A 12,888-nucleotide genomic window follows, 5' to 3' on the forward strand; every position below is an offset into this window, starting at 1 on the left:
CTTTCCAGGTCTGAGCAGCTCAGGCGACCAGGTTCTTGGCGAGCGCACTGTCCTAGGTGGGCCGTGTGTCTTAATCACCTCCTTGGTCCCGGCTGCTTGGTTTCCTGGATGTGCTGTGAGAACACTATTTCAGATGTGCCATATGTCTCCTCTGGAGAACTGATCTAAGGCTGCGACCCTCCTGGTGGCTGTCAACCATCTAGGATCTCAGGAAAACTTGGTTAGCAGCTGGGCGCCTGCTCACAGTTTGGCAGAAGGTGCCATCTCTGGGGTTTAGATTGCAGCAGCCCCTTGCCTTCCAGCTCTGGCTGTCTTTCTTCCTCCGGGCGGGGAGGGGCCCGTATGCAGCCAGCTATCTCTCCTTTGGTATTCACTAGATCCTTTGTTCTGTCAGCAGGCCAGGCTGTGTGTTAGGTTGTTAGGTTAGAGCCTTTTGCCGGAAAGTTCCTTTTTCACAGTTGCGGTTAGGCTTGTATTCTGTGGGTTTTCTTTTTTCTCTCCTGGTTATGTTGCCTTTTGAGATTCCAAAACTCCCCACAGACCCACCTGTGAGAAATCTGTATGCAGGTCAAGAAACAACATTTAGAACTGGACATGGAAAAACAGACTGGTTCCAGATCGTGAAAGGAATCCATCAAGACTGTATATTGTCACCCTGCTTATTTAACTTATATGCAGAATACATCAGCAAAATGCTGGGCTGGATGAAGCACAATGTGGAATTAAGCTTGCTGGGAGAAATATCAATAACCTCAGATATGCAGGTGACACTACCCTTATGGCAGAAGGGAAGAAGAACTAAAGAGCCTCTTGATGAAAGTGAAAGAGGAGAGTGAAAAATTTGGCTTAAAACTCAACATTCAGAAAACTAAGATCATGGCATCTGGTCCCATCACTTCATGGCAAATAGATGGGGAAACAATGGAAACAGTGAGAGACTTTATTTTTTGAGGCTCCAAAATCACTGCAGATGGTGACTGCAGCCATGAAATTGAAAGATGCTTGCTCCTTGGAAGAAAAGCTATGACCAACCTAGACAGCATATTAAAAAGCAGAGACATTACTTTACCAACAAAAGTCTGTCCAGTCAAAACTATGGTTTTTCTAATAATCATGTATGGATGTGAGAGCTGGAGTATAAAGAAACCTGAGTGCCAAAGAATTGATGCTTTTGAACTGTGGTGTTGGAGAAGCCTCTTGAGAGTCCCTTGAACTGCAAGGAGATCTAACCAGTCCATCCTAAAGGAGATCAGTCCAGAATATTCATTGGAAGGACTGATGTTGAAGCTGAAACTCCAATATTTTGGCCACCTGATGCGAAGAACTGACTCATTTGAAAAGACCCTGATGCTGGGAAAGATTGAAGGTGGGAGGAGAAGGGGATGACAGAGGAAAAGATGGTTGGATGGCATCACCAATGCGATGGACATGAGTTTGTGTAGGCTCTGGGAGTTGGTAATGGACACGGAATCCTGGTGTGCTATAGTCCATGGGGTCGCAAAGAGTCAGACACGACTGAGAGACTGAACTGAACTGATTTGGAAACAGTTCATTGGTTTTAAACTCTTGCTTTTTAAGATTTATTGGATAAGACCAACAGATTAATCCCTACTACTGAAGAAAGACCCTTCTGAATACTGTACTTAGTTTCTGGTGAATTATGAGGTTTTCAAGCCTGGCTGCTAGCAACAGGCAGTATTCCTGCAATCTGCATGAATGCTGGGTACCATTCTCTCTACTTTTTTCAGATAGTTCTTTTTACAGTCTTAAGTGTCTTCCTTATGTACATGCAGTGATCAGTATTCTGCTAAATTCTTGAGGAGGATGCTCTGCATATGTTTGGAGTTTTCTGTCTTTACTGCTTTTTCCTTTCCAGTATTCTGATCTGCAAACTCTTGCTGCATTAGCAAGAGTTTTTCTGACTCTTAGCATCTCCTAAACTCAGGGAGTCTACATCTTTCACCTGGGTTATTCCTTTCTGTGTTGTAATCTGAAATGTATCAAGGCAGTAAACTGAGGCAATTATGGAGCTCACCGTCTCTCAGGGGTCAGTATTCTTTGTTGCTGATGTGATGCTTTGGTTTTGTTGCGGAAGCCTGTAATTAAACAGCCCCTGCTCATAGAGGGATAGCAGTGTTCTAAAAACTATTGCTCCATGTATTTTGTTTGATTTTTTTGCTTGTTTCAAATAGGAGTGTAAATCTGATCCTTCTTATTCCATCTGGGCTGGAAGTGAAGTTTCCATTATCATTGACTCTTCACCCTCTCTTTTCTACATACTCAGTTGCCTGAGTAGTAGATTTGGTCTCTCAAATTCATTTATCTTTCTTCTGTCATCGATCTTTTTAGTATACTTATCTTATCTAAATTAATTTTTTATATCCTTTGTCTTTGTTTTCCTATCTGTTGAGTATATTATTACCACTATTATTATTCATAAATGCAATTTATGAATGCAGTTCTTCATGAATGCAATTCTCATTAGAAACTTTTATTAATTTCTTATTACCTGTCAAAGTGAGTTCAGTCAAGCATTTGAGTGTTTTGATAATATGACCCTAATCTGTCTTTTCTGCCATTTACTAATAACCCTGTGCCTATTGCATAGTCCAGCAAAATTAAATTATAAACAGTCTACTAAACAAAGCCCATTCCTTAGTCACTCTTCTGCCTTAATGCCCTGTTACTCTTGCTTCATGGAATATTCTCCTCTTTATGCTAACGTGTTAAAATTTTATTCCCCCTTTGAAATTTTACTCCCCTTCCTCACAAGTGTTACCTTCTTGAAAACCTTTTCTGATTAAATAGGTATTATTAACTCTCATAATACCTTTTTTGTATCTCTTTTATGGTTCATATAATATTTTGTCTTATTTTAAAGTTATTGGTGACATTATGATGATTTTTCCTTCTAAAGGTTGAGCATCTTACATCTTACTAAGTTTTGTATCCCTAAGTGTCAAATTTATATTTTGTGAGATATATTAGATCATCTTTGGTGTTAATTTTGATATATTTTATTGGAAGTAATTACTAAAACTTTATTTATAATTTGATTCTAAGAGTATTTTTCTATACTTCTTTTTCACTGAGGTACCTGTATCTCTGTCTCTTTGAATTCTTTTCAGAGGGGATCCTATGTTAATTTTTTTAACTACTTCCTAATTATTTTTAAAATTGATGAATAGCTTTCAAGTAGGAAAGTGCACAAATTTTAAGTGTACAGCTCACGAATGTTCACATATGTATGTACCCATGTCATCATCATTCAGATTAAGATAAAAGAATACTTGAAGCACACCAAAGGCATTCTTTGTTTCTCCTTTCACACAGTATATGCTCTGCATAACCACATTAAAAAAAATTCAAGCTGAGTTTGTCTTTTATGCTTTTTTTAAAAAAGCAATTGCAAGTTCATTTTTGAACATTTTTAAACTATTAACAATACCAGAGTTCTCTAAATATGAGAGAGTTAATCACTATGTGATTGAAATATAAGCTTGTGTTGAATTGTTTTATATGGAAATGGACTAAGGATTTAGCAATTAGTTGTATCTCAAGAATTATTAAAGTTTCTCGATTTATTTAGGAATATCATGGTTTCAGTTTTATATGTGATTGTATGATTTGATTAATATTTCCTTTTTACCCTCACTTTTCTGGGGCCAAGAACTTGTTTTTTCCCCCTCTTATTTAATGTTGCTAGTATAAATACCATACTTAGCTCATACTAGGAAATTGAGAAATACGTGTTAAGTAAATGAATGAGAAAATGGAAAATTTCTGCTTTAATTGATCTTGATAGAAGGTAAGATAGTTAAAGAACAAAAAAAAAAATTTGAAATGAGAGCAAACTGCAAGATTTCCTTGACTCTAATTGGACATATAAATGAAGATTTTCAGAACTCATAAAATAATTGGAGGAAAACCAGGTAAAATCAAAAAATAACTTACTTTTGTGGTGTTGTTACTTTATAGGTATCTTATATTGGAGAAGGCATCAGATGAACTTGTTGAACGAAGTCATATTTTTAGTAGCTTTTTCTACAAATGCTTGACAAGAAAGGAAAATAATTTAACAGAAGATAATCCAAATCTTTCGTAAGTCAGTCTTCCAATATACTTAAGTTTTAAGAGGAAAGCATTATTATTTTGATGCTCCTAGCAAACTATCTTCTTACTGTATTTCCTAGAGTGAGCAGTATTGCCACTTGTGCATGTCCTGGGCCTGTCTGTTCTGAAAGGCATTTCTCACCCTTCCACTGTTCTGTTCCTCATCACAGAGAGGCTTACTCTTGCAGGTTGCATTTCCAGTTGTACTGTTGGGAATATTGGAGGTTGGATGGCAAGGAAAGAAGATGTTAGGATGTTTCTTCCTTACCCTCTTTGCCTTGGTTAGTTATTTTGGTAGTGATTCTAGTTCATTTGTGGGTCCTTCTTTCACTGGACAGACCTAGGCTCTTCTTTCACTGGACAAGCAGAGCTCTAACTTCTGTCTGGAGCCACTACTTCTTCACTCTCCCCTTCAGCATTGGGTGTAGCATTGTCCTACTATGCCCAGCTCTGGTTGCCTCACTGATTGCCTTTTGTGGCTTTGCACTTTTTCTATCACCACTGTAGCCAATAATTTGCATTACATTTTATCTGTCTTAAATATATATGAAGATTTATGTTTTCCTGTTTGGACCCTCACTAACATACTACTATTTAATTAAACTGAGGTGACATTATAAAAAATACTATGTTTGTCCCCACAATTTAGCTGAATTTCTGTCCAAGTATTTTTTTTTTTATTAATTCTAAAACTTATAGAGCAGTGGTTCAGTTCAGTCACTCAGTTGTGTCCGACTCCCTGGGACCCCATGGACTGCAGCACGCCAGGCCTCCCTACCAAGGTCCAGCCCTGGTGGATCCAGGGAATTCGAAGGTGGGGACGGCGTCGGCGTCTTTGGAAAAATACATATTTAAGTACAGATATAGAGAGAGATTAGAAATGGATAGTGTAGTAACAGATAGTGTAGTGGAGAAAAGGAGGCTGAATCCAGATGGGAATTCAGCCAGAGAAATGGGAGCAAGAAAGAAGCGACATGGTAGAATCAGTCTTTCTGGAAACTGATCCAATTTCTTTATTTTTGGGTTTGCTTATATACCTTTTGTTACACATAGGGATGAATACAGAGTCACGTGGGGGTCAGCAGTCCTGACCTTTATCAAAATCAGGTGCTTTACATAAATGAATAAAAAGAGGGTCTTAGGGATATTACATCATCTTCTGGCCATGAGTGAGACCTGCTGACATTCTATGATCCTTTCTTTCTGATAACCAAAAACCTTATTTCTTCCAAGGGTGTTTTTTCTTAAACCAAGCACCACCCTCTAGATAAAGTTGCATTCCTATAAGGTGAGGGTGTAGTGAGTTACAATCAAGAAAGGAATTTATTTAACCCAAGGTTAACATGATTAATCTTAAAGGTTAATACTTATTTTTCCTATATGTTTAAAAGTTAATACTTATTTCTCCTATATGTTAGTTATATTCACTATAAGGGCAGGGAACATGGAAATCTAGCAGCAAACATCAGCCCAACAAATGAAAATCCTTTCACCAATGCTCCCCTTAAGATCTATCTAGTCTTAAGATAGTGATAAGGTTACATTTTTACATGGCAAGGACACAGGGATTTATAATAAAGTACAGTGATCTATTACAAAAGAGAAAATCCATTAACTCAAAAAGTCTAGTATTGCTCACATCTAAAACTACTATAATTCCTTTTCTATATTTCAAATACATTGATTAATATATTCCTAGCTGCCTAAGGATATGGAGGCCTGGCGGCAATCATTGACTCAATGAGAAGAAAAAGCCCTATGCTAATTAAGACTCTCAAAATACTCCAAAACTCTCTGTGCTGTTTGTGGTTAAGAGGTAGTAAACAATCATGTGGCAGGAGTATGGATAATCCTGTCACACAAGCTAGTCTGTCAGTAGAGAGGTTTGACCTGAGACATCCTTGTCCCACCCAGAGCAGGGAATTAGCAGCAATCATTGACACAACAAATGAAAAACCCTTCACCGATATAATTCCTAACCAACCCATTATACTAATAATTTCTAACTCCCCAAAGAATTTGCCTTTAGTAAGTCTAAAACATCTCGTGCCTCTCAGATTGGGAGGCTGTAAACAATTACATGTGGCCTGACGAACCTATACAGGCAGGCTAGATAACCTTCAGAGGAGTTTGTAAGCTGAAACACTCTTGTCACGCCTAAGAATTTTAATTGCCTTGGAGCTGCACGTCTTCCTTCTCCAAGAAAAATGGTTATGGGGGAGAGCCCCCCGTAAAGTCAGAGGTGTAGACGAGAGCATAAAACAGACTCTGGTTTTGGGGTAGATGCTCGGGAACAGGAAGTTTCCTGAGGCTTGATCACGCCTTTGCGTATGCCAAGCCTCCTTCCTCATGACCTTTGCCATGGGCGGAGTTCCTCAGCTGGCCCCCAACACCTCCCTGTCCATCACCAACTCCCAGAGTCTACCCAAACTCATGTCCATTGAGTCAGTGATGCCATCCAACCATGTCATCCTCTGTCATCCTCTGTCATCCCCTTCTCCTCCCACCTTCAATCTTTCCCAGCATCAGGGTCTGAGCAGTGGTTAGGGACAGGCAAAAAAGGAGGAGGAGTGATTTTTTTAATCTTAGCAGTAACTTGAATAGTTGTGATCAGAGAGCCATTTCATCCCACCCCTAATACTCTGTGTGATAATCTGTGTGGTAGGTGTATGATAAAATTAAGAGTTTCTGTTTTTTTAAAAAGTTAATGTAAACAGCTGTCTACCACTTTACAGGGTACATTTTGTACATTATTTCTTCCCAAAACAGTGCTTTTAGATATGTAAGGCATTTTTCAGATGAGGAAGCAGGCCAATGAAGATCGTCAGAATTCTGATAAAGTGACAGAACTGATGGTACTTAAATCTTTATCTTTTAACCGTTAGTCCAGAGATGTTTTTGTTTTACTTGATGGCCTTCAATAAGATGGCTGTGAGAATTGTTTCATCCCTTTAAAATAATAAGAGCAATAAGCAACTAAAAAGATGATTAAATGAGTAAACTGAGTTTGTTGTATTTTTGGAGAAAAAGAATAGCAATAGAGAAAGTATTAACATTTATTGAGTACCTGCTTGGAACCCGGACAGTGAACATAAGGTTATTGTTTGATTCTACAATAGTCTTACAAGATAAATGACCATTGTTGTGAACTGAAACTTTAAAAAGTTAGATAAGTTATCAGAAGTTGGATATAACTTTCTAATTTCAAAGTTCAAGCTCTTTCTCTTATTTATAGTATTGCAGCTGTATAATTTATGGTCTAAATTGAAACACTTAAGTGAGTAAAAGGAGGATCTATTAATAGTTACTCTGGACAACCTGTCTATATTGGTTGTATACCTAGACAAACTGGAATGTGTGGTCATCCGTATTTTGAGTGTCTTTATAGGTTTGAAATCTGTGCTGGTAGACAAGGCCTTCCAGGATCAACTAAGGAGAAAATCACAGTATGGAAATATTCTTATAGTTAGGGCTAACGGAGGGGAATATGTGGAAGGGGAGGATGTAGTAAACAAATTAGATATTTAACATTTCTCATGCCCTCCTCTTTTATTTTATGTGTATAGAAATTGATGTTTGGCACCCTACACTTAATCCCACATTTTGTGTTAAGATTACTAGTCAGTGTGGAGATTATGCAGTTGGCATGCCTACCTAGAAACTGAGGAAATGAAAAGGTAGATTCTGCTGTATTGAAATTTTTTTTTGATTAAAAAATTAGCAAAAACTTAGATGTTATATGCCTGATCATATATAAACATAAGACAAAACTAAGTTAGATGAATGACTTCTTCCAGGGTAAGATAGATATTACATGTATCTTATGCATAATATATCTTCATATACACGTACCCATATACATATGAACACATACATACATATACACACACCAACACTCATACTAATGGTTGGCCGATGTGTATATAGTTAGTATTCACACAAAGAATCCCTACAAATTGGCTTAAAAAAAAAAAGAACGCAGAAACAAACTTGTGAGGGATACAAACCATAATTTATGGCCAGTGAATCCTATAGGAAGCTCAAGCTATTAATGTTAGGAAATAGCAGACTAAATGATAGACACAGTCATTGCTGTGGTTTATGAGATTCAGCAAGATCCACTTCTGTCCCTCTCCCTAAACTCATCTCACGACATTCTCTCCCTTCATTTACTATACTTCAGCTCAGCCTGCCTCCTTCTAGTTTTTGAATATGCTAAGCTCTTTGCTGTTTTCTGACAGAAATTTCTTCTCCTGGCACTTTTTTTTTTTTTCCTCTCCTGGTACTTTTTAGTTTATTTTAAAACTATTTCTAATAATTTTTATGTTTTTTTTTTCTTTTCAGTTTCCCATTCTAAAATTTAAGCTCCATAAGGTCAGGAACGGCATCTGTCTTTTTTTCTACTCTATACCTGGTACATTTTGCTCAGTTCTTAGAACATACTAAGAACTCAAAACAAAAGATAATAATGTATGTTATTGAACAGGGAGAGAACTGTTAGACATTTAATTGAGAATTTTCCAGTTAGTTAGGAACAGAGAGTCAGAGATTATATTGTGGCCCTGTATTCCCTCTTATCATCCTTGCTCCATCCACTGTCTGATGAATTCCCAGTGACGTAAGGTTAGCATAATCAGGAAATTTATCAAACACCAACATAAAACAAAAGAAAACCAGCTGTCTCTTTTAAGATTTTTCAAATGGAAAACAGAGAGATTCTGTGCTAGGTAAAAATAATTATTTATAATCATTGTAATGGTTGGATCACTTTGAAATAAGAAAATTGGTAAACATATGACTCATTATTTTACAGAGTTGTTCTTTTGCATAGTGTCTGATTCCTACCACATCTTTTAGCCTGTTCTAGATTCCATTTTACTCCCAACATCTACTCCTGTGAATTTGGTTAGATATTCTCATGGACAGGGATAGAGCAAAGATGTCTGTTTCCTGTGTTACTTGGTATATTAATATATAAGAACAAACCATGGTTTGTTTAATTTTCTAACTAAAAAGAGGTCCTTCCTGGGACTGAGCCAAATGTCATACCATAACCTCCTTTATGCAACTGTGAAATGCCATCCCTTTCCTAGAACCCTTTTTGACATCCAGACTTGGTTTGATATCTTCCTTCTTTAACTCCCTAATGACATAAAGAAAAGGAACTATTATTCGTGTGTCCCAACCTTTTTCTTGATGGTTTTCTTAGATGCCATCACCATAATTCATTTGTATCCCTTATGAAACTTACATTTTAGTTATTTGTTGTAGTTTTTTTTTCTGTCTTCATTATTTTGTAAATTCCTTTAGGGCAGTGTGAGTGATTTTCATTATTCTTAGGAATCCAATATTTATCAAAGAAATAAAATAAAAGATGGATGGTGCATATGCTTAACTCATTGTCCTATGATGTTCTTTTTTTTTTTTTTTCTTTGATGTGGACCATTTCGAAAGACTTCATTGAATTTGTCACACTATTGCTTCTATTTTATGTTTTGGTTTTTTGGCCAGGAGGCATGTGGAATCTTAACTCCCAGACCAGGGATCGAACCTGCATCCTCTGCATTGGAAAGCAAAGTCTTAACCACTGACCTGCCAGGGAATTCCTTGTCTTATAATATTTTTATAAATGAGATAAAGGAAGAAGAGTTTCATCTTTAAAAATTTAAGAATATATACCTCATCCCTCCTCTTCCGTTAAGTTTTAACAACTCCCTCATCACACATACAACATTTAGACAGTTCTGTTAAGGTTTAATGATAATATTTTATATCAGAATAAATAGGTATAGCTGTTCATATTCAGTTGTTCAGACATTTTAGAATGTCTAGAGCATTTTATGAATTGCTGCCTTTCTCTTATCCATTATTTTATGTTTATAAATAGTGGTCATATTTAAAAACAGCCAGATGTTAATAAAAGCACATTTTCCAGTCTGTTAAATATTATGTATCTTGAAGAAGATGGTTAAATAAACTAAAACTAGCATTTCTCAGTGTATAAAATGACTTGAAATTTTTATCTTAAATTTTGAATTTTTTGTCTACCAAATACATCTATCTTTTTATTCCCAGAATGGCTCAGAGAAGACATAAGAGAGTAAGAACGTGGACTCGTCACATAAACATCTTTAACAAAGATTACATCTTTGTGCCTGTAAATGAGTCGTGAGTATTTCAGATTATTATTTTTTTTAAATTGGAGCGTGGAGAAAAGTACTTTGTGCATTTTTTAGATTAGTAATCAGTAAAAAAGTATGGGTATATCAACCAAGGTGTTATGTTTAAATTTTTTTCGAAGGAAGTAGCTAAAATAAATGAGATTATTTGTCTTGGATTTTGGTTTGACAGTGCTTATGTTGTATATAGTGAAAAAAATAAAATGACAAATGCCCACAAGACTATAATGACTGAGGCATAGAGTTTTTTTTTGGAGTTGAGGGGTACTCAAGAAAAGATTTTCTAAACAAAAAAGGAAAAGCATTCAGGGTGAATCTTCAAATATTTAAGAGAACAAACTCTTTAAGCACTAAAAGAAAAAAGATGATGCTGTAAGTCTGTTTATTTATTAAAGCAGATCCTCAGCAGGAAATATTAATTATATAAAAGTAAGTTTGAATTACTCAGATTTTACCCTAAGAAGTCTTAGTACTTTTTAAATTAGTTGCGAAATGTTTGTTCAGATATTACAGTGAACTTCAGAATTAATATTTGTCATACCCACCTTCTCAGCTATAGTTCTAGAACATATTCTTCTATATTGCTTAGATTTTGTGTTAAGATTATATTTCTTTTTCAACAGGTCTCACTGGTATCTTGCAGTCATTTGTTTTCCATGGTTAGAAGAAGTTGTGTATGAAGATTTTCCACAGACTATATCCCAGCACTCCCAGGCTGAGGAATCCCACCATGACAGCAGAACAATAGGTGATAAACTTAATGTGGATCATATTTTTAATAATGATGGCAAAAGTAAAATGATTTTAGAGAACAATATGAGGTTGAAAGATAGTATAGATAGTATAATTATTTCATATCATTTAGTTTATTAGAAGAAATGTCTGAAATTTTCATGATACCCAGACTCATGTATAAACAAAATATAATTTTCAAGTTATACTGTTATATCAAGTTTATCATAGCACTTTTTATAAAATATTCTTGCTAAGAAGTCATATCATGTATCTTCAGGCATAACTTGAAATCTACCCTTTTTTTCTTTCTCTTGGTATAAAATCAAGACTGGTCGTGTTGACACTTGTAATTTGACTAGGTAATATAGGGGTCTCTTTCCTCCATGATTTTTATGTTGCAACCCAGATAGATCTTAAGTAGGTAAATAAGCCTACTTTCTTTGAGAAAAAAATCAAACTATATTTTATAGCTGTAGCCTAAGCAGCAAGCAGAATTAATATTAGTCATTAACATTAATACTAGCCAAAGCCTGTATCTTTTGTGGGAAAAGAAAAACTGAAAAATTTAGTAACTGATTATTTTCAATTTTGTCTAGTTCTGCTGTGCTGTAAAAGTGTATTTATGCAACACCCTATGATCATATGTTAGAATTATTACTAGACGAATTAATGGTTCTCTGCATTAAAACAGCGGAGATTTTGATAAATGAGCATTCTATGAAGATTGTCTTTTTATAGGAAACTGGCCCAGCTAACTGGTATTTCAAGATTTGGCAGTAGGGTTTATGTATTGTCTCATGACAGCTAATTAAGCATTGTCTGTTTTAACTGTCACTTGGATTTTTTTGTAATATTAACCATTAAAAAAAATTGAGTAGTTCCCAGGTATTCTTTTTCCTTTAACTACTAGTGTGCATACACATTACAGTTTTTATCCCACTACTTTGTAGTAGACATAAAATAAACACACATAACTGCTTTGTTATTTCTGACTAGATAATGATCTGCATACTTCTTCAGCACTGTCCTCAGGTACAGAAGATTCTCAAGTAAGTGTGTTTTTATAAATGTGAAGGGAGGAAAACTCATGAATATAACAATTCTCTCTCTCAAATAAGGCATAGCTGGGTAGGCTATGACAGATACAGGTGGACCATATGATTAAATTATGCTGATTTATGATTCTTTGATTTATTTTGTTGGTATAGGAAAGAGATCAAGGGAAACTGTCTTTCTTTTTGCATCTGTTTATCTTACTTTAACTTCCTAGATTCATTTATTTAGTAGTTTATCTGATCATCTTGGTCAGCTAATTTTCTAAATTCTATGGGAAAATGTACTTTCATTCTTCATCATTTCATCAGTTTTTGCAATAATTGTTGTTCAATTGCTGTCATATCCGACTCTTTGTGATCCCGTGGACTACAGCATGCCAGGCTTCCCTGTCCTTCACTATCTCCCAGACTTTGCTCAAATCCATGTCCATTGAGTTGGTGATACTATCCAACCATCTCATCCTCTGTTACCTCCTTCTCTTCCTGCCCTCAGTCTCTCCCAGCATCAGGGTCTTTTTCAGCGAGACAGCTCTTTGTATCAGTTGGTCAAAGTATTGGAGCTTCAGCTTCAGCATCAGTCCTCCAATCAATATTCAGGGTTGATTTCCTTTAGGATTGACTGGTTGGATCTCCTTGCAGTCCAGGGACTCTCAAGAGTCTTGTCCAACAACACAATTCAAAAGCATCAATTTTTCAGTGCTCAGCCTTCTTTGGGCTTCCCTTGTGGCTCAGCTGGTAAAGAATCTGCCTGCAATGTGGGAGACCTGGATTCGATCCCTGGGTTGGGAAGATCCCCTGGAGAAGGG

General features: G+C 36.1%; 1 protein-coding gene across 7 annotated transcripts in view; it reads left to right on the forward strand.

Annotated features, from left to right (window-relative positions):
- Positions 1 to 12,888, forward strand: part of SENP7 (SUMO specific peptidase 7) — a 146,120-nt gene that overhangs the window by 125,688 nt on the left and 7,544 nt on the right. For all 7 annotated transcript variants that reach the window (XM_040225759.1, XM_040225761.1, XM_040225758.1 and 4 more), the window contains 4 exons: positions 3,979 to 4,101; positions 10,189 to 10,281; positions 10,916 to 11,040; positions 12,024 to 12,076. In XM_040225759.1, coding sequence (XP_040081693.1) covers positions 3,979 to 4,101; positions 10,189 to 10,281; positions 10,916 to 11,040; positions 12,024 to 12,076 — 394 coding nt within the window. The remainder of the gene's footprint in view (positions 1 to 3,978; positions 4,102 to 10,188; positions 10,282 to 10,915; positions 11,041 to 12,023; positions 12,077 to 12,888) is intronic.

Source organism: Oryx dammah, unplaced genomic scaffold, assembly GCF_014754425.2.
Source record: "Oryx dammah isolate SB20612 unplaced genomic scaffold, SCBI_Odam_1.1 HiC_scaffold_2, whole genome shotgun sequence".
NCBI classification, from domain to species: domain Eukaryota; kingdom Metazoa; phylum Chordata; class Mammalia; order Artiodactyla; family Bovidae; genus Oryx; species Oryx dammah.